This window comes from Seriola lalandi, unplaced genomic scaffold (genome assembly GCF_002814215.2).
Source record: "Seriola lalandi dorsalis isolate HSWRI2012SDOR001 ecotype SW California unplaced genomic scaffold, Sedor1 jcf7180002054838, whole genome shotgun sequence".
Classification (NCBI taxonomy): domain Eukaryota; kingdom Metazoa; phylum Chordata; class Actinopteri; order Carangiformes; family Carangidae; genus Seriola; species Seriola lalandi.
In genome coordinates this window covers 157,158-184,964 of record NW_019525391.1, presented here as the reverse complement: position 1 = coordinate 184,964, position 27,807 = coordinate 157,158, and the positions used below count along the sequence as shown (strand labels likewise).

The 27,807-nt window shown below is 41.0% G+C and overlaps 1 protein-coding gene across 1 annotated transcript; it reads right to left on the bottom strand.

Annotated features, from left to right (window-relative positions):
* Nucleotides 1-1,534: 1,534 nt before the first annotated feature.
* On the bottom strand, nt 1,535-24,266 carry LOC111670160 (nardilysin-like). The gene is made up of 32 exons (XM_023426767.2): nt 24,199-24,266; nt 23,293-23,521; nt 22,466-22,727; nt 22,087-22,168; nt 20,751-20,904; nt 19,984-20,057; nt 19,700-19,795; nt 19,395-19,517; nt 17,964-18,021; nt 17,116-17,189; nt 16,635-16,704; nt 15,628-15,705; nt 14,388-14,508; nt 11,841-11,899; nt 11,393-11,447; nt 11,192-11,296; nt 10,547-10,670; nt 10,115-10,201; nt 8,937-9,056; nt 8,749-8,800; nt 8,279-8,429; nt 7,297-7,424; nt 6,917-7,079; nt 6,680-6,711; nt 6,275-6,413; nt 6,087-6,134; nt 5,925-5,977; nt 4,735-4,818; nt 4,406-4,496; nt 4,071-4,187; nt 3,025-3,114; nt 1,535-2,858 (listed from the first exon to the last, which is right to left on the bottom strand). Exons 2-32 carry the CDS (start codon nt 23,484-23,486, stop codon nt 2,634-2,636), a joined length of 3,309 nt encoding a protein of 1,102 aa, XP_023282535.1. The 5' UTR covers nt 23,487-23,521; nt 24,199-24,266; the 3' UTR covers nt 1,535-2,633.
* Between the last annotated feature and the right edge of the window lie 3,541 nt (nt 24,267-27,807).

Sequence of the window (27,807 nt, the reverse complement as noted above, 5' to 3'; positions counted from 1 at the left end):
AACAAATATAAGTTAGATGTAGTTTGGCTGCTTATCAGCACCATTAACAGTTACAGCAGCAGCTGCAATGCACAGCTGATGGAGGAAATTAAGGTGGGCTTTTTTAAAACATAAGACTGGTATGATACACAAAGACATGATAAATTATTTAATGACTTACACTTTCCAGGGATATCATTGTATCGCAAATCAACAGCCATACACCCGCTTGGAAATCATAGGAAAAAGACGCTACTTGTAACTCTACAAATTGCCTGAGAATCCAAAGGAACTTAAAACTTCCTTGTGTAAAAGGTTACATCTGTTCAAATAAGTGAATACCATTTAAAGAGCTTTTTGTAAGTTTACTCTGCTGCCAAACGTGGTTTCATGCGGGGGCAGTAGAGAGGTCAGGGGCTAGCTGGTTAGCATGCTAAGTTTAGTCAAAGAAATTACGTGATAGAGACAAGAGTTAACATTCACGTTGCTTTCCACCGCTGGAGACAGCTCTTGGTTAAAATGATGTTTGATAATGAACTCACAATGTTTCTTCTAGACTGGTAAGTAAACGGTTGCTAATGCTCACACTGGCTATGTAGCAATAGCAAAACTTACAAATAGCCTCTTTGATGTAATATTATCCAAAATAAATAATTTTGGTATCGTTATATTTAAGCTCTTAACTTTTGATTCACTCTCACCTTTCTCCAGTGTTCAAAGTAAAAGCTCAAAAAATCGAGAGACAAGTTAATGACTAATGTTTGCTCGTGAATATTGTGTATCATTTCGCTAACAAGCCATATTGTCATCTTGGGTATTGGAGGAGACCAAAACAAAGCTAAAAGAGTGAGTGTTGGGCTTACATTCGCCAAGTGGACACGGTTTCAAATGAAGGACACCTTCTGTAACTGCTGCATGTGTAATTAGGTAACTTTGCTAACAAGTTCGCCAGGTGGTGATAATGTCAGGAGTTGTGTTTTAATCTGCACTTGTATATACTGCCCCCAAGTGGCCAGAATGGTTACTAAAGGTTGCTGCTGCTTATAATGATGTTAGACAATAGTGTAGTTAGAGCTTTGTGGCAGCAGTTACAAAGCCCTTTCCTTAACTGATTAAACCAATTAAAAATAGCCCTGTGCACAAAATTAACTCCATAAAGACATGGACAGTAAAAAAGACAAACTTGACTGTCCTGCTGAGCTACAAACTCACCTCAGGCCAACCTCACTAATGCTCTTATCACTGTACGAGAGCAAATCCCTGCAGCCAGGTTCTGAAATCTTGTGGGTGGCATTCCCAAAAGAGCAAAGGTTGTTGCAGCAGTATTTTAATTGTCATGGTTTTGGAATGAGATGCTGAACAAGCACATACAGTACAGTGTACCTGCAGTACACACAAAGCTCAAACTTTGTATGTGGACAAGCTTGTTCGGCATCCATAGTTCAGGTAACACCAATATCGTTATGCAGTGTGTGAGGCAACTGCAGGTGAAGACTTTGCAATGGTATGAGACCTTCCTGTGGGCATATTAGTCAATTCTGTTAACACGCTCTGCTGCGCTGGGCTCTGGATTAGTTTTTAATTACATTCAACAGTGCAGAGTGTCACCAGCCACAAGCCCACACAATATCGCCTGCAAGAACCTTTTCCTTTGGGAGTCGGTAGAGAGTCTGAGTAATGTACAATTTTAACATACATCAAAGCTTCGTAAATTAAACACCTGACGCCATATTGAGTCATCAGCATGCAAACACGTCTGACTTCAAAAAGACCTAAAAGACAGTGGATTCTAGCAATATTGGTCATCTGTGGTGTATGTGTTGTTTAGCTTAATTTGTATGTCAAGAAAATTGCAGGTGTGTCAGTTCAGTTGGCATTTACAGAGGAGAAAAATATTCAAAATGCCACAATATAGTGGAAATGTAAATTCCTTCCAGCTTTAGTAGGAGCCGAGCTTCACATTTTACTGTAAAAACAACTTCATAGATACAAGTGTGTTTTCTGTAGGCTCAATTCATTCATTCACTCTGATTTATTTTTTTGCAGTTTCATACCATGGTAGCATCCAGGGCAGCTAACAACAAATGTGCACGGCAGAGCTTGAAATCCAGCACACAATCAATAAAACACATACATCTGGATTTCACAAGACTCGTCATTTCCGCAGTTTTCACAGTTGATTTGTTTTTTTGTTTAAATTGTATTAAACTCAGTCTGGGCTCCAACACAAACAGTGGAAAACACAAAGAATCAGTGTTGTAAGAGCAGCAGATCTCAGAGAACCAAATAAATGAGAATTTGATTCAAAGATTTTGAGTTAGTGTGGGATGGAGAAAAGAAATGGAGCGCTCCCACACTCCTGGTGTCTGAGGATATAAAATAATTGAGTGTGAGAAAACAGAATAGATTATCACTTAGCTAAAAGAAAACTCTGTCATCACTTCCAGGCTTTTTGCTTATGCACACAGTGTAAGTAAAATCTACAGCTGGGCCCCAGAGACAGAATCCAGGACCAGAGAGGAGCCGAAACTGTTTCAACCTTCCTTCACCTCCGCATATTAAGTGCCTGCATCTCTAATGAGGCAGTGTCCCCAAACGTGTCTGAGTAAGAGGCAAAGCTCAGCCAGTCCGTCTCATATAGTCTGAGCCTGAGTTTATTCGAGTATCTTGTGGTAAGGGAAGAGGGGCAGGCCTTGAGTGAAAGCAGGGATGTCCATAATGGCAATGGCGCCTGACATCTTGGTTGAGGCAGGAAGGAAGGTGAGCTTAGACACTTCGCCGTAGGTAGAGCCACTTAAATCTTCCTCTTTACTTTCTTCTCCTTCTTGTTTTTTAGCCCCACCCTCTTCATCATTCTCTTCAGCACCAAATCCCACCACCTTGAGGAGACAGATAAATTTTGTGTTTTAATACAAGCACAAAAGTAAAAGAAAAAGCAAAATACCCTTCTTTTTCTCTGTCCAGCAGGCACTAACACACATACGCAAGCACACACACACACACATATATATATATATACACAGTATGCATAAAAGCATTGCTTACATGCATGCTGAGTTTACGGCTGCTCTGTCCTCGGTGTTCATGGAACCAGGAGACCAGCTCAGCCCTGGTCATCTGCTTCAGAGCCTCGATCTAAACACACGGAAACACTGATGGTAAGAAACCCAGTGGTGGGGCTGAAGGACACGAGACATTCACAGACAGTTTTAACCTCTATTTATCAATATTTTTAAACACTGAATCAAATGATTACGTGCTACATGAAAGGAGTGGTCGCTAGTGACAAAACCACAGAATTATCACCCCATTTTAAGCCTCTTTTAGTTTTTTTTTTACAGCTCATTTAGTGTTCGGTTCAGTCTCACTGCTGTCATTAAACCAGATCATTAAAGAACTGTAAAGAGACTGCCCAGCACCAAACAGCCAGATATTTCCAGGAGTTCTCAGGAGTTGGTGCTGAGTGAACAACCAAAAGGAGAGTGAATATTGGACTTACATTTGACAGGTGGTTAGACACATATAACTTCAGCGGGATACAGATGCTGCCATGCTTCTGCTACATTTGTAAAATGGCAATTGTTTGCCAACATATTAGCCACACACTCTTCATAAAGGTGATATGTCAGGGGCCATGTGTGTCTGTCAGTTTGTTCTCATGTTCTTCTTGCCCCTAGAGGACTAAACCAATTAATGCAGCTTTAAAATAGTTTAGTGATTTGGCATAAAGTGTTTTCAGGAAGGTGGAATCCAGAAATAGACAGTACTTGGAACCAGGGTTGAGGTTTGTTTTGTGTGTTTTCTTTTCCAAATAAGCTGAATATACATATATATATGATCAAAGATTGGGGCAAACTGCAAAGACCAAGGCACATATGGTCAATGAATAGTGCATTAAGTTGTCAGAGATGCAGGAATATTTTAACAGCAATATAATATCCCCACATATATTACTGCCATGTAAAAGTTTATTGTAATTTTAGTAGAAGGGCCATGAATGAAGTCAATACACATACACATAAAGAGGATGTTTGCATTTGTTTGTCTATTTGCCTGAAGGTGTGTGTGTGTGTGTGTGTGTGTGTCCTCACCTCTCTGTTGAGCCTGTTAAACACATACTGCTGTGTAACCACCTCAGCCCAATTCCTGTCAACCTCCTCCCCGAGGTGAGTGTCCTCACACTCCTTCAGCTTCACTAAAGCAGTCACCTATACATAACACACACACATGGTGCACAAGGTTTATACACACTGTTCCTCTACTTATACAACCCGGTTTTACATGGTTAGAAAATATAACTTGAAAAACAACTTTTGACATTTTAAAAAGTTTTTGGATGTGTATCATTTTCTGTAACTTTTCTACTTTTCCATAACCATAGGGAGCTCACAAACACACAATGTAATACACACACAAAGACACACACCTGAGTATTAAAGGCCTCCTCGGTCAGAGCATTGAGCTTCTCCCCGAATGAAGCCAAGAACTCTTCAATCTTAAACTCCACCAGCTCGGTACTGAGAGAAAAAAGTTCATGAGGGGAAAGAGATATATTATAGGCTATGGGGTGTATTTGATTCCTTTAGTCATTCATCAGTTCCACTCGCTTCTCTTTCCAGGGCCACAAAGATAAATTGTAGCTTGGGTTTGGGCGAACAGTAAGATAGATTATACCGTGGTTTTGGAAAGGCGGTCAAGATAAATCGCATCTTGCTTTTGGGCAAATGAAAGGTTACGATTGTGTTCTAGACTTACTTGAACTTGGTGGCCTGTGTTTCCACAGTGACAGAGAAACCCAGTACACCTGAGGTGTTCCTACAGGTGGGGTAGACATGGTACCTGCAGCAGAAGATATTAAAAAAGACAGCTAGGATTAGAGAAGTTGAGAAGAAGATATACCGAGACAGATCAAAATAACTAGATGAGAAAGTACATTACATTTTCCAAGAGTTAGTGTCCCACCTGTCCTGACTTTCTCTACTTTGCAATCTATAATATAACCAGTTTAGAAAGCAAGGAGTTGGAATTTAATCATATAGACAGTCTTAAGTGTCTTAAGTGTGGGTAAATGTGAAAAGCTTTAGGCTTTCTCACACATTTTAGACATGCACAATAAATTCCACCAGTCTCTTAACAAGATCTACACACGCTTGTTCTTTTGGAAAACTTAATAAAAATGCAAAAAAAGTCACACACACACACAAAAAAAAAAAAGTTACTGGTGCTTTATAAATTATGCACCTTAATATTATGCATCTTAAATATATTGGTCCTGAATATATTGAGGTAGGCAATAATTTAAATTGTATTCAATCATTTAGCACATTACAAAAAGATGCAAACAATGTGCTTCAAAGCTGAAGAGAGACCCAAAAAATATGAACATTTAAAATGTAACTTTTCTGTTACATGTCAAATAAAATCAACAATAAACAAATTCCAATTGATACTGTGTGAAAGTATCTCGGTAAAAGCAAGTTTAAAAAGTTAAAGAGTTTTAGAATTTGTAAGTGAGAGTTTAATAGAAACCACCTGATTTGGTAACACTTTAATTTCCCCTATTTAGAATTTATACAGCACATAAACATTTATTAAATGATTTATTAATGCATTTGTCAACAAACTATATAACTATCCACATTCATAAGTGGAGGCTGGTGTATGATTAGATGTTGAATGGGTGTGGTAAAACACAGTTGTAATAATATAAAATATATCTTCACAGGAGACATTATAATGTTTGACAACTGTACATAATAAACACTTAAATCCAGCATCAATGCTGCATTTATAGTATGTTATAAACCATTTATTAAATGTTTGTATCGTGCATATAAATGCTAAATAGGGGAAATTAATGTTACCACACTCTAAATTTCCTAGGTGCCAGAAATGCTTTTAAATAAAAGCTAAAAATTTGAATGGACACAAGTAGAGAAACTCACCCCAAAGTCTCTTTGGTCCTGAGGAAGTCGAAGCAGGGTTCCTCCATGTGCATCTGAAAATAAATAACTCGGTCAAAGATGCACTGCGGGATGACCTGATGGACCGACAGAACGGATGAAGAAATGGGTGGAAAAGAGGAAATGAAATACATCAGAACTCACCACTAACAGCTCCATCAGCGTGTGCTCGCGTAAGGCTTTGGGGCCAGACTAGATAAAAAGTAGGGGGAGAGTAAAATGGGAGGTAAATAGTGAGCACAAAAACAAGATGCCAAAATTGGTATGTATTAAAGTTATCATGTCAGAAATATAAAAGGTCTGATGGACTGCAGATATGCGCATGTGTGTACCTGGTAGTAAACAGTGACCTCAGAGTTGGCATCTCCCTTATTGAGTGATTTGACTTTACAGATATGGTGCTTCAGAGGAAGCTCCACCACTCTGAACATCACTGGCACCTCTGCTGGCAACTTGGAGAACTGCAACTTACTGCCAGAGGAGAGATAGGAGGATGAAGGGGGGGGGGGGGGGAAATAGATAAGGAAGTAAGGAGGAGAGGAAGAAAGGAAAGTAGGACGAAAGTTTGAAAGGAGCAAATAAAGGACAAGGCATAAGAGAAAAGGGTGAAAGGGGAATCGTGTATTGAACAACCAAAGCTAATGCAAATTACTGTGTATGTCAGCAAACAAATCTATTTGATTGTATTGCATTAGTGTTCTCATTAGGGAGTGCATTCAGTGTAAGAGCTGACTTACTCTGTGACATACTGCAGGAACTGCACCGACTCCTGTGGAGGAAACACAATAAAAGGATAATGAACAGGTAGAGATAAGAGAGAGAGAGAGAGAGAGAGAGAGAGAGAGAGAGAGAGAGAGTGAGGAATCAGCAAAACACACAGAACAATGTCAAGTACATTGAAAATCAGTTGAAGTAAGTTCTAATACTATTGTCAATCAATCTACTTGTGTGTGTACTGACTGCCGTCCACTTACAGTGCTGCTGAAGTTTCCCTGCACCAGTCCCTCAGCGCACAGCTCGGCCCTGAAGCTGCGGCTGAACTCCATCAGCTCATCGCTGGTCAGACCGGCCGTCAGAGCCTGATACTTCTCTACCATGGACCAGCGAGAATGCTCTAAGATCAACAAACGAACGTCCCTGAGAAAGAGGTGGAGGAGGACAGGGAGGGGGAGGAGTGAGAGAGGGAGGGAGGGAAAAAAAGAAAGAAAAGAGGATGGCAAGAGGAGGAGGCTCATCTGTTTAAGGTTCCTACACATTCCACCACTAGAAGGCATCGTAGACTTGGTGATGAATCAGAAAGTAAGATAGAAGTGCCAGAGAAAAAGAAAAAAAAGATAGGAGATAGACAACTCACTTGCCCAGTTTCTCAGGTTTAATGAGGATGTTGAAGTAAGTTTTTTTGAGCTGCTCTGAGAACATGCTGAAGACGTCAGGGGAGGCAGAGAAATCAGCCAGGCGGTCAATGATCAGGTGGAACAGCAGCTACACACAGAAATGACAGAAAGACAGACTGACCGTCATTATCATGAATATGAATAATGAAACCATATTTGTGTGTGCATTTGTGTCCAGAATATATATGTGGCTATGCACACATGACATTATGTCTAACTGAGCAGTTTTAACAGTGATCACTTTTTTAAAAGTGGTTTAAAAATGAAGTAGCAACAGATTTATATAAAAATATAAATTAACTAGTGGGTAGAACTTCTGAGAGACTTGAAATGATTTTATAACGATTAATACAGGAATAGTTTGACATTTTAAAACACACTTGTACACTCTTGGTTGGCAGATTTTGTTACCTTTGGACAGAACCATGTTAGCCGTTTCCCCTTGTTTCCAGTCTTTATGCTAAGCTAAGATAACCATCCAGTGGCTCCCGACACATTTTTAATGTGCACACATGAAGAGTGGTATCGATCTTCTTATCTAACTTTCAGCAAGACAAGTCAATAAGTGTGCTTCCCAAAATGTCAAAACCCTCCTTTAATGCTTTATTGATCACCATGAAGCCAATAATAAGACGAACTGTTGGGTTGCCAGGCTTTGACAAATACTAGATGATAAATATTGTCCACCCAAAAATGTACAGTATTCCTTATTAGAGGCAAATTATGTCTCTCTATCTCTATTGTTATGATCGATAAAGTTATAATAAGTGATTTATTAACACTGTTAAAAATGTTTTTCACCTTGTAAAGTATCCTTTATTAGTAAGTGGTATCAAACAGTTATCTTAGACAACTATACCTAAAATATCTTGTATATACACGTTGGCAACAATTACAGAGAAAGTTTGTGCATCTGCGGTTTCTCCTGATACTTTCACTCACAGACAGTTTGTGGTTAAATCCTTTGACCTTGATGACCAGGCCGTGTTCACCGGCCACCAGTTTATACTCCAGCTGGGCCACTTCAGCCTCATAGGCCGGCTCTGCCAGGTTGTGGCCTAGGATGTTGACCAGCAGGTCAAACAAGACCACACTGGGAGGGGAGGAAGGACAGGGCGTGAGAATGGAGAGAAGGAAAAGATGGGGAGGTAATTAGGAAGGAAAAGTAAGAGAAAGGAGAAAGGTGAGAAGGAAGAAAGTGACATGAAGTGAAGAAAGGAAAGACAGAGGAAAGGAGGTGAGAAAGATGAGTTGGAGGTGACAGAGAGAAAAGAAACAAGGGAATGAAATTTAAGGCAGAAAGAGGGAGGGAACAAAGTGAGGGGTGGCAAAAACGTAGCAGATGTTAATGAGTGTTACAGCGAAAAAAACAAATACTATTTTCACAAGGTTATATCTGAGCATGAACTTACTTTTTAGCAGATTGCTGGATTACAGGAGAGATTAAGTGGAATCTGATGTAGGCTGCAGCAAGAGAGAAGGACAACCGGGTGTCAGCACCTCTCTAATGATATTAAATGTCTTTACGGAAACATCTTGCATGCTAAATGATGCACACAGCACAAGCGCACACACACCTGCTCACTCACACACATCTCACCTTTCGGGATTTTGAATTTGTTGTCCTTCTTGTACCACAGGCAGCCCCTGTCGCTGTTGGCTATCCGGACAGGGAACTCTGTGTCTGGGCAGTCAGAGGGCTTCAGGGTGAAGTCAGTGGCTGAACAAATGAACATAAACAATACATCAGCATTATTCCACTCGGTTCTCATAAATAATGTGTGAGTTTCAACAACTCTATATATATAGTTTGGGGATAAACATGCAGCAACTTGTCAACACAGAGAAAGATGTCGTTCCCCCCAATAAATGATTCAGGAACCCTTGGGCTGATAAGTGAAGACGCATCATCTCATTTTATCAGAATTGGCCGTGTAGTGCTGTGGCCTTACGAAATGTGTAAACACAACACAATGTCAAAATGTATCAGCCCTTAACGTTCAGTCAGAACTGTACCAGAGCTGTTTTGTTTGCCATGTTAGAAAAAAAAATCCATTACTCCTGTCTGAATTGGAAAAATACAATTCAGACAGGAGTAATATGATAACAAATGTCCATCTGGGCAGCCACTATTAACAACTGGTATAATACAGCTTGTAGCTGGTTCTTTGGAAAACCATGTGACCTTCATCGCCACTACACTTATTAAAGGGGAAGGCAAAACCTGTTAATTTATGTTTGTAGTCTTGGGGAGTACTATTACATATGTGAAAATAACCTACCATTGAACAAATTGCCTCATGTGATGTCACTTGAGTCAGGAAGTTTGAAAATGAAAAATAAAAAATCTGGAGGTGTGGACTTGAGTGAGCGTACCAGACCTCTGTAGCGGAGCACTAAAATTAGTATTATTTACCAATGATTATAGGCAACAATGAAATCACCTGACCTTTCTAGAGAAACAAATCCTGTTCAAATGAGGCTTAGGATATAGAAGATGAGTTCACAAATTAGACCTTGAATTATAATACCTCCACTAGATGAATGTCCCCAAAATGAACGTTAAAAAGGACAGAATATATTCACAAAAATGCACTCATCCTCAAAGTCTGGTCAATAAATCTAATTACTGGTTGGACAGATGAATGGAGAGCAAAAGTACAAAACTGCATCTTGTTCATGATCATTTTGTTGGACACTTTTCGGATACTTGCAGCATTTTTGGCTCAAGAAAGACACATTTTTGCCCGTACTGCACAAAGAAATGTATTCACCCACCGATGAACTTGTTCTCAGCGGGAAGGTGGAGGTCATTGTTCAGGTCCAGGTATCCTGTCCACCGCTCCATCCACTCCTGCTCGATGTCTGTGAGAAGTAAAAACATCTATTAAAATACAGGATATATTTGCAGTTTCGATTTGTGCTTTGAGATGAGTGATCTTAAGTCTTTATTGCAACAAAAGTGAAACAGTGGTTTTGTACATTGTCTAATTTAAATGCTGTTCTGACACCATTGTTCACAATCTACAAGACAGAGATAAATGCTGGCATTTCTACTGCAGGCTCTCTGCATTATATCACTGCACAGGGAGAAAAAAGACAATGTATTCACTGAATCCCAACATTGTGGGAAGGAGCTGTTGCGCTGATAGTAAACAAGCACGTACACACACATACAGAGAGACAAAAAAAAAAAACAAACCCACACACCCTCCACGCTGTATTGCGTGCCAAACCACTTCTCCCTGAGGGGACACTGGCCCTCGTGTTCTGGTGACAACAGCATCAGGTTGGCTTTCTCAGGGGTGAGGAGGGACAGAGCTGCACCGATCACCTACACACACGCGCACACACACACACACACACACACACACACACACACACACACACACACACACACACACACACACACACACACAAAAAAAGAGAAAAAAAAGTCTTCAGCAAAAGAGGAGAGTAAAATGTTTTTTTCCCCTCCATTTCTAGATTGCTTGTTTGTGTGCGAACTATTTCAGCTGTCAATCACAATAAGAAGCAGAAGAACTTAAAAGACGTTGCTGCCATCACAGAAAATATGCAAAGCCACAATTAGACTGTAACTTTTGATGCAAAATAATATCCAACAATCAAAGACAGCACCAACAGCTCCAGCAAATATATTTCTGTCATATAAAAAAGGTGTGTGCTGCAAAATCATTTACATATCAGACAGGAAAAATGTCTTTATTGTCCCACGTCTGAATGACCTGTTTCATTAACATCCTTTTCTAAAATAAGGAAATATAGGATTTCAGGAAAAAAAAAAAAAAAAACAACCCTGAAATGGTTCACTCCCCAAACTACTGAACTACTTACTTCTGGGTTGAACTCAAACATCAGCTGATCTCCTGTTAGGAAATCCTCTTTGGGGAACAGCTGCATGTTCTCACAAATGTCCTCCACATACTCGATAGGGTCAATCTGACAAAAAGGAAAATCACTCTCAGCGGACATAACACAATATTAAATTGCTGTTAAGCACCCAACACGGCAGCATATGGATGTTTGGATTCTTACCTGTTCCTGATAGTGAAACTCATTCGCTTCAATCTTCTGAATCTCTTCGTATATTCTGAAAGCACCAACAAACAAATACATAGACAGAATTATTATCTTTATTCATCCCAGGCAAAAATCTCAAATGTCACAACATCAGCACTCCTCATAACAGATTAGGGATCATAACAAAACTAAAACTAATAAATGGCATTAATATATAAATGAACAAACAGCCAGCCATACACATTAACCTGTCACAGTATGCAATATAACGCAGTATTTACTATCTCATACCTTACAATGTACCTGAAAGCCAGACAGAATAAAGTTGTATTTAAGCATAAAAGGCAGTTTTTGTACATCTCTGTGGTGTTGTTTTGTATGACTCTGTGCGTGATGTGTGTGTTTGCGTGCGTGCGTGAGTGCGTGTGTGTGTGTGTGTGTGAGAGAGAGAAAGAGACAGTACCTTTGCTGTGGTCCAAGCGTCTGCAGCATCTTCAGGTACTGGAACACCAGGTGAGTCACCTGTAACAGCCCACAGACAAGAATGAGACGTCGTAACTTGAAGTGTTTCAGCGTTACAAAATGATCACGTTCATTTGTTGCTAAAATTACTGTAAAATCCCCTCTTAGTCACCATTAATGATGGGGCTTAAGTGAAATGCAGTGTTAATGTTGATAAACTATAAGTCACACTGATGCAAGAAAGAGGCTGCCAATCATGCCGACTACGGTTATATAATTACAGTCATTAACAAGTGATGACAATTATTTGCAAAAAGGCGACTACATTTAAATACTAAACAGAAAGTAATGCGTGTATTTATTCTGCCCCCTTTTAGAGATTCAAACATGTAAATGAAAATGTCAGCTCCGCCTAAGAGTAATAATTATTAATGGCAAACAAAAGGATTCTCAGTCCTGACCAATGTGTTTGTAGGAGGAGGACGCAGGAGAAGTATGACTTTCCTCATTTCTATGGATGCAAAGGGTGCACGCAACAAAGTAGAGGAAACTGCGTTTTAAATCTGGGCAATTTAAAAAGGAAGTATATTCCCTGAGGCTGTTCAGCTCTTGAATAGTGAACCTTAGGCACTTAAAAGTACATTTTGTTTCCTGCTAATGGTTTTCTTCGTAATTATTTTGTAGTATTTTGTGTATTTTAGTAGGTTAAGGTTATTCAACTTTTGAACTGCAAACCCTTAGCACTTTAAAAAGGAATAGTTTGACATTTTGGAAACTATGCTTTTTCTTTGCCAGCACCAGTTTCCAGGCAACCAGGAGACTCCAGAAAGGTTAGTGGTCTCCGTCTTGTGTCCAAGTCTGTTCCCCATGCAAATAGTGTCCAGTCAAGACAAAGTCCAGTTCTCCCTCCAGGTCTCATCTTTTATACTTATAATGTATATTTAAACATGTTTAATTCTATGATGGATTGATTTGTATGATGTGTTGAATGTCCTGCACAATGTATTCCGAACAAAGTAAACCCAGCTGACTGAACAAGTGTAGCCTTGAACGTATAAAGTAGCATTGCAATGAGTTTTTTTTTGTTGTTGCTTACACCAGTTTAATATGCTGGTGGCTTGCCGCCTAATGGGAACAGAATGAAACTGATAAGCCAACAGCAAACTGCAACTTTGGTGTCAAGATCGACAAGATTGAGTTTAGTGAATAGACTAGCTGACTAGACTATAAGTAGGAAAATGATCCGAGGACAGTCAAAACTGAGCACAATTTAATTGGGATCACAGCATCTGCGGGTAAACAATATCATATTGCTAACTAGCACCAGCAACCTTCTTACCTTGCAGGTAGCTCCTTATGAGTGGTTATATGCCAGTTTATTCTGAGAGAGCCTACATACAACCTTATTTTCACTTACTAGACTAAAAATACTGTAAACCGCGCTGGTTTTTACGAGATGTTATCCTTCCCACCTTGCTTGTTCACAACATCTGAGCATTAGCTCGAGGAGAGGGGTGCTGCAGATTGTAAAATTTTGTATGCAACAGTTAACCAGCGTTGTACATTAACAAAATATCAGTTATTTTAAAAGGAGCTCTTTGTAGGCTGATCCTCTTGGCAAAACTAGCAAGTAAATAGCTGTTAATGCTAACGTTGACTTTTTAAAAATAGCAAAACTTGTAGCTCCTTTAACAAACTAGTGTTTCTGGTGCAGAATATAGAGGTTAGCAATATTTAATCATTTAGTCGACTGTTCACAAATAATCAAATCAAATCAAGTCAAGACAATTTGTTTAAAAAGCACATTTAAAAACAGCATATGTTTGTGCAGTCAATCATGCCAACACTGAACGGAAGCTAATTGTTAGCTGTCCTTCACACAACCACCAGTACAATGCGCGGAAGCATCTTCCTGACTTCACACTGTCACCAAGTGAGCCTCAGGTGTGCCACCCACCACCAGCTAACAAAATACTACTACACTTGACTGCATTTGCATTTTGGCACTATGATTCAGAAAACTAGCAACCTCTGATCTAAACAACTCCAGGTCCATCCTCTCTGAATCAAAGAGTGGAGGATGAAGTGCTCTTCATCACAGTAAACAATGTCCTCAAGGCTGCTGCAGTATTTATACAGTAGTTTTCAATACATGTTTGTTGACTGAAACATTTTTCCTTTAAAGTGCTTAAGATTAGAAAACAGTGCTCCTGCTGAATAATTGCCAACTGCCTCTCTGTTTAACTCAACAGTTGTCATAGCAACTGATAACATAGATTGCTTCCTTGAAATTGTTGTATTAATGAAAATAAGACAAATGGGCCAGCTGGGTGCATGCAGAGTACATCTAACTTACATACCAACAAAAACAAGAGAAACACTGATTCTGTATTATCTGACAACAATAGATCTGGATCATAAATGATGAACTGGTGATGAATGCTTGATTTTGCCTGATATCATCTGCTCAGCCCTGAGTGTCAGTGATTCACTGAAGGCAGAATAACAAAAAGAAGAACAGACAATTGTAACAGAGAGTTTCCTTTACCTCGTAGAAGTTTTGGAAACCTTCGTCAGTGAGGGTGATGGAGATGGAGAAGATAGAGTACGTGGTATTTTGGTCAAAACCAGTTTCACTGTTTCCTCCAAACAAAGCCAGGGCCCAGCATCTACACACACACACACACACACACACACACACACACACACACACACACACACACACAGAAAAACATATCAGTTAATTCACTGACTTTAAAAAGAATGCACAATAAGGGCAGTGAGTAAAAAGTATGTAACTCTTGTGTCTTGCTTGCAGACAATTTAACAAACACTTTTGTGGTCTTGTTTTTCAAAATCCCTGAATGAAGAAATTATATCATGCATTTGACCATTATGCCTGCATGTATCTGTATAAAGACATGTTTGAGTTGTGTGATGATGCACTCATTAAAAAAGGTCAGCAGTGCAATACCAAGTAGAAAACAACATTGTGATGGATCACACAAAGCAAGTTTTAGATCTCTGAAGGTTCTCATCAGTGGTGGGAAAAATAAATGAAAAAAAAAACAAAAAACGTATGATGTTCTTTGATGAACTACAGTGATGTAGAGAACACATTTTTATTGGTCTGCTGTACAGTAAATGCACTAAAACCTGCAAAAACACTTGTAGGGCCCTTTAAACGTTAAGGCATCTGATCAGCATCTCAAACAGTGTGGGTGATGGACACAGACAGACAGACCATTCCCCACTTTCTGTGAGGGGGACAACAATGGCCACATTTTCAAAACCAGCCTCTCAGCCCTCGACGTGATTGTCTGAACTCAATAAAAAACAACCACTCCACTGCCTCGGCAGGTTTGTTTCGACTGGGAACTGAGACCAAGCACACTCAAATTTCACTGTTGTCATTTATCAACAAGGGAAAACAGCACAAACACTAAATAGGAATATTCTATCAAACGCCAAGAGGTACTGATGGCAAGGGGACTTTTGGATGAGCTCGTGGTATTGTGGGACTGCACAGACTTTGGCGAATCACTTTGCCACTTAGCAACAAGAGGCTGAAACGCTCTTGTACAACCACATCCAGCGATGAGAATGTATGAATCACATCATCAAGTGGGCCAGCAAAGTGTATAGTTTTAAGATTGGCCTCAAACACTCGTGGCTCGCTCGGAGCATGAAAAAGCTCATGTATACCCAGCAAATTGAATACCTTTTAACTGGGTTTTTGGAGTGCCCTCGAATCAGAAAAACAAACAGACAGAGGCAATAACACTCACTTCCTCCTGAGCACTGAGAGGATGCTTCCTGTGCCTTCGTGGCCAATCAGCCAAGAGATGTAGTGGAGAGGCTTCACTCTGAAAAGAGGAGGGAAGAACATGAAAAGGAGAAACAAAAAACATTGATGCAATCTCTCTACAATCAGGGCAAAAGCATGGTATCTTTTGGCTGGTCTAATTCTATGTTTATATGAAGAGGCACAGCTTTGCAGATAGGAGACAGCGACATGGGAAAAAAAGGAGAAACAAACACATTTGATGCAATTTCTCTCAAGTGAGGGGAAAGCATGGTCTGTTACAGTCCTTGTCTAACTCTGCATTTATGTACCCTGCACCATGTACTGTACATCTATCAATTTATTCAAAGTGCAGAATCACCATGCAGCAGTTCCCAATGAACTTCACAATTAAAGAGGATACATGGGACAAAACATACAGCAAGCAAATAAAACAATTAAATAATACAAATTAAACAACCACATCAAAAACAGTGTGTTTGAAAAGGTGATGGATGTTCTAAGTTGTAGAGTAGGCTGTTATGAAGTGAATTAAGGTTGGTTTTAGGTTAGGTCTTGATTTAAAGATTTCAACTGAACGTGCTTCTTTAAAAAGTAATGGAGGGCCCGGCATGGTGAGCCAATGCTCTGAAGCCAACTGATTTTTGTGAGCTAAAGTAATGAGGAGACAAGCATCAAGGGAGAAAAGAGGGTGTATTGGAGTACATGGTATAATTAGTTCAGATAAGTAAGGTTGTGCAAGTCCATGCGAGGGCTTGTAAGTTAAAAGAAGAATCTTAAAATCAACTCTAGCTCCCACTGGTAATCAGTTCATCAATGATCAATTCTAGCTGCAGCATTCAGAACAAGTTGGAGTCTTAGTTGACTAGCAGCTCAACAAGGAAAACCAGAGAGAAAGGCAGTAATCAAGTCTGGAAGATACAAATAAATGGATTACAGCTCCAGCATTATGCAACGATAGAACAGGTCGATTTATTGAATGTACCTCACCTGTAGTGTTTTTCCTGAGGGGGAAGAGCCCAGGTGATATTCAAAGCATGAACTTTCCGAACAGGAATGACTGCATACACACAAACACAGTGAAAGAAAACACCATGATAGAGAGATAACCAACTGCGGGTTTATATTTCCTCTACAGCGCTGGTCCCAAACCTTTTTGACTTGTGATCCATTAAAACAAAGCTACGCACCTTGCAGAATCTTATCTGTTTGCATATGTTCACAGGTCGTCTGAGCTAAAGAGTAATTTTTCCCTCCACAGATTCTTTTATTGGGGGCCTGAAAAGGTAAAATCACCCAGTAATTGATAAGAAAAAACAGAGATTTGAAGAAAGCCTGAAAAGATAAACCTCTTTTTGTTTTAGATCATCTCCTGACCAATTCAGATTTATTTTGAGGTTGGGAACCACTGCTGCTCAGAGTACCAGAGTGCACCATGTGTTCAGATATACGCAGTGAGATGGATCAGTACCTCTGTAGAGCTTGTTGAAGGCTGGTGTCTCAAAGGGATCCAGCAAATCAGAGAAATCTGGCTTGGGCAGCTCACTGTAGACACATAACCAGAATTATGAATTAACATCAATTAAACATAGTCAGTATGTCACACTACACATGCCTTATACCCACCATAATGCTTTCGTTAAAAGCTCATTTCTAATGTTTTAAGGAAAACAAGAGACAAAACATTTGTCATACTGTAATGGCGCTGGATATGTTTAACAAATGATAAGAAAAAGTTTTGTGAACAAGTTTGAAGATGACGGTTTTCAACAACTATTTGCACATCACAAAAATAGCACCATGTTTCTGCCAGATGCGACTTCAAAATGTCACCTTTAATATGTTATTAGCTTGATGAAAAGGAGTTTAGTTCACCTACAGGAGCTGAAGTTGTTTGAGAAGATTTCATGAGCTCACATATGGAGGAATTTCATCAACTCATACAGCAGCATGTAATCCTTTAATTGAAATGAAAGCCTCAAACACTGGTGGTTATGTGGTTTCCACATGATAGTGATATGCATGTTGATTCTCTAAGAAAAAAAAATCCCACTGCAATGACTCAGAAAGCAAACAGAAGAGGAGCTCTGTAGGAAAATACTAATTCAGCTTGACTGTAGGGAGGAATGATCCCTTTCAGGTGTATGTTGTTGAAAAACAACATCTGAGATGAAGAGAGGTAAAAAAAAAGAGCCGAGAAGGAGACGGAGGAAAGCTTGACATTTACATTTGAGCAAAGTCTCAAAGGATATTCAGACTCAATCTATATCACACCAGCAGCTCATCGCAGTGACTGAGAGCATCTCCTTCAATACTCACTTGTTAGGCACCTTGCTGAAGATCTCTCTCACCCACTTCTCCAGAGTGTCCAGCTTCTCTGAAGGACACACCGAGTGAAGGAGGAGAAATTAGAGTTTAAGTGTGTCTCAATAATTCGGACTGAAAACTGCAGAGGTTTTTTTTTTTTTTAATTTTTTTTATAAAAAGCAGCTGCAGTGATAGCTACATGCTTTGACTGCATTTGGCCCTAAAAAGGCCCAATCGATAACCTGTTCTACCCTATAGATTACAGATATATATGCACATGTATTATAATGATGCTAAAATATTGATGACATGTCAGCACATTCTGTTTTTCTAACTAATGTAAACAAACCATGAAACAGCATCTAAAATCATCATAACTGCAAAGCAGCCATTGTATGGTCTGTATAACCTGTCAGTTAATGCAGGAATGGATGGAGGCCCCCGTCTTCTTTGTACTTTTGCATTTTTGTTTACACACATTTGGCATTTGGATTTAGAATTCTGACGTCATTTGTTTTTCCGCATTTATTTTTAATAAGCAATAAGCATGCACTGTATACTATATATATATATATATATATTCTGTAATTCAACATATTTACATTCTATAACTCTATAAAGTAGTTTAACGAAAAGAAGTCACAGAAAAAGATCCAGGCGTGTTTTACAACATTATTGTTCACAATTTTAAATCACAGATAGAAACCTCCCTGTTTACGGAGTGTTCTCTTACAGTGGGGGGTTTCAATACTCACAGAAACAATACTATCAATACATAGTTAACAATAATGGGATCAGTGCCTAAAAAAAGAAAAAAGGATCACATTGTGGACACATGACCCACTCCTGCCCTGCTTTAAGTACCTGTAACCACACTGAACAATGATGTCCCAGTGTCCTGGACAACGTCAAGGTAACATCTCATGTTTTTGTGAGCGTTTCAATGACTCATCAATTTCCCACGTAAATGCTGGTTATATATCATTTGTTGTTTTATTGATTAAAGATTTACTGATTTTAATAGTTGATTTTTTTAGGTAAAGATGTGTTTATCAAGCACTAGAGGTTGCAGCATGAAAGAATCTGACCGTCAGATTGAGTTGTTTTATAGGATGATTTTTCGCAGCACTCATCATTTTACTCGTACGCAGTAGTTAATTAGCTGCGAGATATCTTCTCTGAAAAAAAACAAAACAAAAAACTATCTGACTTTGTTTGGAGAAATACAGCAATTTCGGGGAATGATTATCTACACTTGGCTGAACATGGATGAACTGAATCATTATTAGAGTTGCAACTGATGATTGTTTTAATTGTTGATTAATCTACAGATTGCTTTTTCAATTGCAAAATTAATTTGCTGCTTGACATTAAAGAAATCGAGTACATTTCTACCAACTGACTAGGTCTTGATATGTAATGATAGGTACTGATTTTCCTAACCTTTTGACTGCACAGCCAGAGTCATGTAGTGGGCAGAGTAGTGTTTCTTCCAGAAGGCACGCAGCCGCTTATACACATTGATCTTCTTCTTCTTTGGCTCCTGCTTCAGTGTCTGGGCATTCCCTGGTGTCGTCACAAGTAAGCAATCAATTCAACGTAGAAAAAAACAGTTTACAAATGTAGGGATATCAGCAAGAAAGGAAACTTGGCGATGGTCTCAGTCCTCCTGTTTGTTATTGCTGAATGTACCCCAAGGAGGCCCTTGCGTGTATTATGTGTCCCAGCGGTTGTGTTTGCCAACTCACCCCAGCAGAACTTGCCCATAGGGTGTCCAGGTTTGGCCAGGCTGCCAAACAGCATCTCCTTCCTGTGGGAGTCCGATGGCTTAGCCAGCTGGTACTCTGACAGACAGACGGAGAGACAGAAAAACTCAAGAAGACAAGAGAAAGAAAGCGATCGATGGTGTGCAAGAGAGCTGCGTGAGGAGAGCACACCGACGCGGAGGGTGAAAAGTTTAACGGCAAGCACACACAGCTGAAACTTAACCTCTCAGTACGGAGGAGTAATGCGCAAAGGCACCGGGACTCACCGCTGTCAACGGCCTCCACCTCCCTATCAATGGCGTCACGGATCATCAGGGGGCAGATGAAGAACTGAGCCCACCTAAGAGGGTGACGGGACAGAGAGGCTGTAATCAGGGGCTACATACCAGCCAGAGGGACAGGACACAGGTGAGACAGGAACAAACAGATGTAGACCAACACACACTGATACAGCCTGTAATGTTCGTCCCAAACACATTAGAGACCAATCACATACTTTATTTTAATAGCAAAAATGATGCCCACATAGGAACAATATTTCGACAGGGACAGAAATCCCATCAAAAATTGTACTCTTATCTAAATACTATGGAGGCCGTGTGTTTGGTAACATATATCAAAATACATCATGAAATAAAGTACAATATAAAAACATTTGTAGTGGCAATATGGCTGAAATTCCCAGAATATGATGTGACATCGGTTGTACCAGTGGTTTGTAAGTTCAAACTTACAAACTACCCATGTCCGACAGAGTAACATTTAAGGATGTGACAGTGAGTTTTCTCTGTGTGTAAAACAATCCCAGGACCTGGCTCTATGTGTCACTGGGTGTCCAAAGAGCGATCATCTTGTGGTTGGTATGTAATAACTGTTTTACATGCTTTCTTAAATTTTTTTTTATAACGTTTATTTATTTTTTAATTATTTCTCCTTTTCTTATTCATCTGTAAATCCTCTGATGGTTCTCTATAAGTCCACTTCTTCAGAGCGACCGCTCCAAAAAACAAGAAAACCTCTGATGCTTCCTCACCTGTCAAGAGCCTCTTTGAAGCTTTTCCTCTGGACGTCAAACTGGAAGATGGTCCTCTCGCAGTCGGTGGAGGCATTGTCGCTCCCGCCATGCTTCTTCAGGAAAGCATCAAAGCCGTTTTCTGAGGGGTACTTCTCGCTGCCCATGAACACCACTGGGACACAGGAGAGGAGAGGAGATGCTAGGCTATAAATCAAACATGTAAGGAATTTAAAAGAAAAATCCACCAAAGCTTCTTGGTGATGTGCCTTGCATTTGCGATTTTCTTATTTATGTGCAGAGCTGGCCAAACACAGTGTTGTGTTATATTTCTAGCTGAGCCACAACAGAATTTGATAGCTTTTCTTTTTCAGATATAGCTGCACACATAGCTCTAGATATTGCTGCGAGCATTCTGCGACAGTTTTGATGACGGTCGGTAAGAATGAAAAAGGGCTTCTTTACAGACTGGCCATTTAGGGACAATGTTCAACAGTCACATCAATGGAGGAGACAGATTTTCGCCACTGACAGCAGCATCAATAGAATGGAATGCAATTCAGAATTCAGAGGGACGTGACTAAGTCTGGCCTTTTCTTTTGACCGAAAAATATCTTGCCATCGTGCCCACACTTACTGCAACAAGTTCCTTCCTATTCTCAATCGTAGAGGCAGGAATGGACTACCAACTGAGGGACCCTAAAAGCCCCAGGTTTTATGTGTGTAATTTGGTGGTAGTCAATTAATTATTTGTTTGTTCTCCAAATTTCGGAATCTGTGCCTCTAAAGCCCAATATTAACTGAAATGATGACGGCCATTAGTAACCTATCCCAATGCTCTCTCTCATACAGGGACCCTGAGTCAAAATCTGATTGTAAGAAAATGATTTTCAGGTGATACTGTGCACACAAGGTGCAGATTCACAAAAAAAACAACAACAGGTTTTTAAATTACCAAAAAAGGCATAAAGCAAATCCTTTGCATGTACTGCTAGCTGTGTAGTCTTCTGTGTGAACTAAATGGGTATTTGGAGGTGATTGGTTAGATACACAATACACAGAGGAGCAGAAGGAAAAGTGGGTCAAAAGAAGCCCAAAAGCTAATTTTTGCCCTGCAGCCTGGGTTAATCTGGCCCTAGGAGGAGGGTATTCTGGGAAATGTCAGTTATTATTAAGTGACGTAAAACTAGACAAAACAGGCAAAGAGGGCAATAAACTGCATCTGGTATGCATACATAATCGTGATGAGTGATAGGTTGAAGGAGACAAGGCATCAGAGGATGAGTGAACCATTGAATCAAACAAAGGATGAGAAATACCAAAGAAATGACTTGAATCTCTCAGATTAATTACTCACTGTGCTCCAGAAAGTGGGCGAGACCGGGGAGGTCACTTGGGTCACTGAAGCTGCCCGCTCCAACACAAAGCGCAGCTGCAGACTGAAACACATGGGATATCGAGTCATTTTAGAGTCTGGCAACACACTTAAAAAGCATAAATATTGTCAACAAACCCCGTAAAAAAAGAACAAAGCCAACAAATGAATTGATCATAACAACATGTATTTCCTTTGTAGCCAAAACCTGACTGAAGTATGCCAAAGAGATCTATTGTTGTTTAAACACACATGAATGAGCCACACTGTTGTACTGGAGAACACGCTCCCCAATTACAATGAACATAGGCGCTCTTGTGCTCTTTGTTTTGAGGTAACGCCATATGCTTTCAACTGGTACCTGTTTCTCTGCATTTCCTTTCTTCTTCTTCCCCTCCTTGTCATCATCTTCATCATCATCACTGCCCCTCTCATCGTCGTCGTCCTCAGAGTCGTCCTCCGTTTCGTCTCCAGATTCATCCTCCTCCTCCTCCTCCTCTTCTCCTTCTTCTTCTTCTTCTTCACTCTCATCTTCTCCATCAGAGTCTTCGTCTTCTGATGCTGCTGGTCCGCTGTAGTCTGAAATGAGCAGAGCTCGCAGTCCATTCTCCAACACGACGTACCTGAAGTGAGTAAAGTCAAAGGTGAAACAGCGCAGAGAGCTTTGAGAAACACTGTTGTGCCATCATGTTTTATGGCTCTCTTTGTTTTGTTCTTATTTCGAACAGGCTGTTAAATCAAATGTCTCTTTGTAGACTGCATCTTCGACCCTTTGAGACTCTCTTGCTCTCTGTGCTTTTTCACAGCAAATTTTCTGTGTGTGTGCCCCACAGAGGCCCAAGGCACTGGTGTGTGCTTATAGCATGAAATCGTCCCATCAAACTACAATAATACTGCACTGATCCTGCTGGAAGAGAGGCTCGATATCATTTTTGGATCTGGGTTAGTGGATCTGGGTCATTTTCTCAGCACTTTCACATTCATGAATACAAAAAATATTATCCCCTGATGAATATCATTGCACATGAAATCATATTATTAACAATCACTGAGAATACACTTAATAGAGGAAATAAATCATGTAACAGGACTACAGCACAATGCTTAATTGAAATACTCTGTATCTAGTATGAAAGAATTAGCTTGGATGTTCTTTTTTTTAAAGTCTACGGTAGAGGAGTCCTTTACCTGTACTGTTTGGGGTCACTGGGGGACTTGATGATCTCGCTGTCTCCAATATTGTCCTCTCCTCCTCCTGTGTCCCCCGCAGTCAGGCTCACCCCACAAGACACCGGCTCTGGCTCTTCTGCTGAGGCTCCAACATGGACCGAGCCCGTAGAGTCAGGCGCCAGGGCGTTTCTGGATTTGTTTGTCTGCGGCATCCTCGGCAGAGATGATGAGAATTTGGCACTGCGGGCTGACAGTAAGGCGCGACCATAAACAACAGGACAGCTCGCTGTCACCGGTAATTTACTCTTCAGTACGGCAACACACCGTGTCAGCCTGAACAGAGCTATGATGAAGACCCTCTCTGACAGACGAGTGTGGAGAGAATAAAAGCCCAGAAACCAGTGGGACCAAAACAACACACATTAACCAAGACTCTCTCTCTATGGCAGAGGCCTATAGGTTTGAACCTGAGCTGTCATACTCATACTCACACTCACACACACTCTCACACACACACACAAGCCAGCGCCCACAATACAGCTATTCACACAGACTGTCTGGTGGTTTCGCCCTATTCAACTGGATGTCAGCTAAAATACGACCCAGGTCGACCACCCCAACTAAAACCTGAGCCTCTCAGCTGCACAGGCACAGTGACAGAACCACCAAGAACCACAAAGAACCACAAAGAAACACCTGAGAGGAAATGGCTACTGTACCCTTTATACACAGAGAAAAAGTAAATATAAGTGGGTGCTACAAGCTAGTAGTAGGATTTAATGTCAATATATTACAAATATTTTTTAAAATAAGCTTTGATTCGCTCAGGTATAAATTTGTTTCAAGGCAAAGCCAAACCGAAATTTAAAAAACAAACTTTTAGGATTAGTTCATGAAACCGGTGCGACAACAATGTATCCGTACCTTCCTCCCGGCTCACAGCAGATGGGCCTCAGCATATGTGAACGCGAGTGTCCTCCCCAACAAGAAGCGCCGTGATTGGCTGACAAGAACCGGCCCTTGCTTATGGCGACCTCCGGTTGGCTCGTGAGGCGAAGGGGCGTGGTTTCTGGCTATAACACGTGTGCCCGGTGCAGTCAGGAATGGTTTCATTGTAACAAGCTGCAGGGATGAGACAGAGGCAGCGACAACTGGCCACCTGGATGTGACCGGCAGCTGTTCGCCATCTGTTTATGATTATGACTGCTAGCTTCAGAGTGTTCAACCGACCACATGTCATAACCGGTAAATGTCATAATTGGTCGTTTTTTTTAATTTACTTTAAATCACCTTAGAGTTTAACTGGATATGAACTATCTTGTCAGCTGTAGCCACACGACAGCTTCTGTGCTCCATGAAAACTGCAATCGTACATCTTTAAATGCACCTGTACACGGCTGCAAACTGGGATGATTGGTTTAGGTGCCGCTAGGTGGCAGGCATAGGCCACGAGGGACGTAGGGTTAATTTTACACCTGATTTGTGAGGATGGCCCAAGATTTGCATGCTTGTTAAGCTCCTATTAAAGGGCTACCAGCATGTATTTTTCATAGAATTTAAAGGGCTTTCCCTTCGACATGTGTGAGTAGAGTTGGAGTAAAACGTAAAAAGGCAGAGCAAAAATGGGGGGGGGACGACAGGTGAGTAGATGAAAAAGATTTGAAGTAAGGATTTACTGGATTACTGGCATCAGTAATATACACTAACTCAAACCTCTAATAGTTAAAAACAAAAATCTTATCATGAATAAGCCACATTGACATTTGTCCAGTGCCCTTCCTCAGCCTCCCCTCTGCAGAGTGTTGGCATTTCACCCCTCCACTGTGCCAATATGTCCTCCCCCTCACTCACCAACTCACTCTCTCGCTCTCTCTCTCTCTCTCTGTGTCTCTCTGTCTAAAGCCAATCTGATTTGCCCCTGGGCCTCTGTCGGCAGAAAGAGGTGATAAACACCGCAACCATGACAACCGCCGAGCCAGACACACGCCCCGAGTTCCTGTATTCTAATGGCTTAACTTGGCATCCTCTCCTCCTTTAATTCATCAAGTCCAGCCTTCACCTGAGCTGATATTCATACACTCGGGATAGACGAAGGTGCTGTGGTCCCACTACAGTCTGAGCTTCTTCATCCTCATCTTTCGAGATAAGTACGTCTGTCAGTATGTGAGATGAAACTGTGTGAGCACTAAAACCTACACAATGCTCAAAATAGAGTTCAGATATTAGTCACTGTTTAAATATTTCCCCTGTCTGATTGAAATTAACAGAAATGTTGGCATATTGATTCCCCCAACTTGCTTTAAAGCAGTCAGACAGAAAGTGAAAGTACTGAGCTGGTACTCCCAAACATATCCTATTGATCTCTAATGGAGCCCTTGTGAAAACACCATGAATTATGTTTTCAGAGCAAAACTTCTGGCACCAGGCATACTGTAGCAAGCACAGAGCCATTGCTTGGCTGAAATTGCTGGGCTGTGGTAATAGCGAGGATAAGCAGCCTATTAGAACTGTGTGAAAGTGTTTTTACGTGACTCGCCACGGGAAAACTTTCAGAGCACAAATGGCAAGCTCGTGTTAGTGATCGATTGGATAGGCCCCTGCAAACCATGAAGCTCCCCTTTAATGCCAACACATATGGCCTTTTCATGGTAAGGTATATTGTATTAGCGCAGCTGCGACGGGATCCGTCATAATTCCCCCATTTTTTCCACTTTTGTGCCCCTCTCTATGACTGAGCCCAAATTGAAGCTCAGATCGGGTACCTCGGGCCTCCCCAGAAAAATGTGTCTGTGATGGAGAAAACGCAATGTAGAATGCAGCCAGCTGAATCATTGTAGGTATTATGAATTTGTCCCCCTCGGTCAGCTTCCTGTAGAGTCATTGGAGGCAGCAGCAGCAGCAGCAACAGCAGCAGCAATGAGAGTCTTTACCTTAAGATTCCAAGGGGGCAAGGTTCCCATAGCAACTGATCTGAATCGTAATTAAAACAGGAGATTTGATTAATTAGTTCAACGATGTGTATGTGTGTGACCATGTCTGTGAGTGTGTCGCATGGCTCTCTGTATGTGGCTTGTGTGTGGGAGTCATGTTCTCGTGAGTCACGGTGTATCTTGTGTGTAGTTATGCTAAATGAGGAGGGGGTGTTATATGCCTATATGTATGTGTGTGTGTGTTTATATGTGTGTTCATGACCCTGTGGGTAATCCTGTGAATCACTACTGTGTTTTCAGCACATGTGCTCCTGTCTATATATGTGTGTGTGTGTGTCTGTCTCTCTCTCCCTGGAGGCTTGTCCTTGCCTGCAGTGCTACTGTGTGAATCAGAGGTGAGTCCTCTGGAGTTGCCCTCTGCTTTAATCTGGAGCTAATGACAGAACCACCTGCCCTCCTGGCCATCCTCCCCCACTCTTCGCCCATATCTATCCCCTCTATCTGTTTGCTTCTCTTCCCTCTCCTTCCCCTCCTCTCCCTTCACCACATGTCTCAGCCAGCCCTCACAAACCCCCAAATTCCTACTGCTCATTGTCTCTCTTTCTCTGTGTTTCCCACAACCAGCCTGTTCTTTTTCCTCCCCTTTTGCTCCTTCCCTCCTCTCTTTCTGCTCCTTCCCACAGTGCACTAGGTGCCCTTGCCTGCCTCTCTGATTGCCTCTTCCCACTGAGTAACTAAAGACTGGAGGCAGTGTGGACCCCAAAGAAACCAAAAACACGTGTTAAGAGACAGAGCAACAGTATGTGAACAACATGTACTTTTAAGGAGATTTTCTGACCCGTGGATTGGCAGGGGAGGGGAGTAAACCACGTTCTTACTCTTGTCAGTGTGTCTGCTTGTCCTTAAGTCTGGAGTGTGTGTTCATTCATGCATGCAAGCTCGTCCCAGTAGAGATCTTGTGAAGAAAAGTATAATTGGGGGGAGCTGCAAAAATGGGATGACCACTTCCTGCAGTATGTCTACAGTGGAGGAGAGGAAAGAGTGAGCGGGAAGGAGAGGAAAACAAAAGGGAAGAAATCAAAGACAGAATGGCATGTAAACCAATCTGAATTGACATGAGCCCACAGGAGAATCAAAGTAAGGAAATAAAGAAGGAAGAAAGAGAGAGAGAGAGAGAGAGAGAGAGGGAGAGAAGTGAAGGGCAGGAAGGAAGAAAGAAAGGGGCGTGAAAGAGAAGGAATCTAAAGTATGATCTGACAGAAATAATTCAGATGGGAGAAAGGAAAAGGCTTTGGAGAAGGAGAAAGCGGAGGAGGAAGAAAGGAGAAGTGGCTGAAATGAAACAGCATGAATCCTCATCCATTTCTGCACTGGACAGCTCCACAGACAGCACTAGGCCAGTATAAATAGATCCCCTACTTTAGAGGCCCCTTCAACGCTCCAAAAAAGTGCTTTATGTGCTCAGAGCGGCTCCTGCCCCTAGAGAACAGACACGCAGGTATCTGATGGTGCCTGATAACCATCTTCTCTCAGTTCCTCTCTGTTTGTTTTCTTAATTTAGGGAGGCTCCACGGTTCAACGACAGCACCGCGGTGAGGAAAGC

Coding starts and splice junctions, on each gene's coding strand:
- LOC111670160 (XM_023426767.2), bottom strand. CDS start 23,486: ATGCCGCAGACAAACAAATCCAGAAACGCCCTGGCGCCTGACTCTACG. Junction 11,900..14,387: donor GTTTCCAAAACTTCTACGAG/GTAAAGGAAACT, acceptor GGGCTGTTACAG/GTGACTCACCTGGTGTTCCA. Junction 6,135..6,274: donor AGGTCACTGTTTACTACCAG/GTACACACATGC, acceptor CTTTTTATCTAG/TCTGGCCCCAAAGCCTTACG.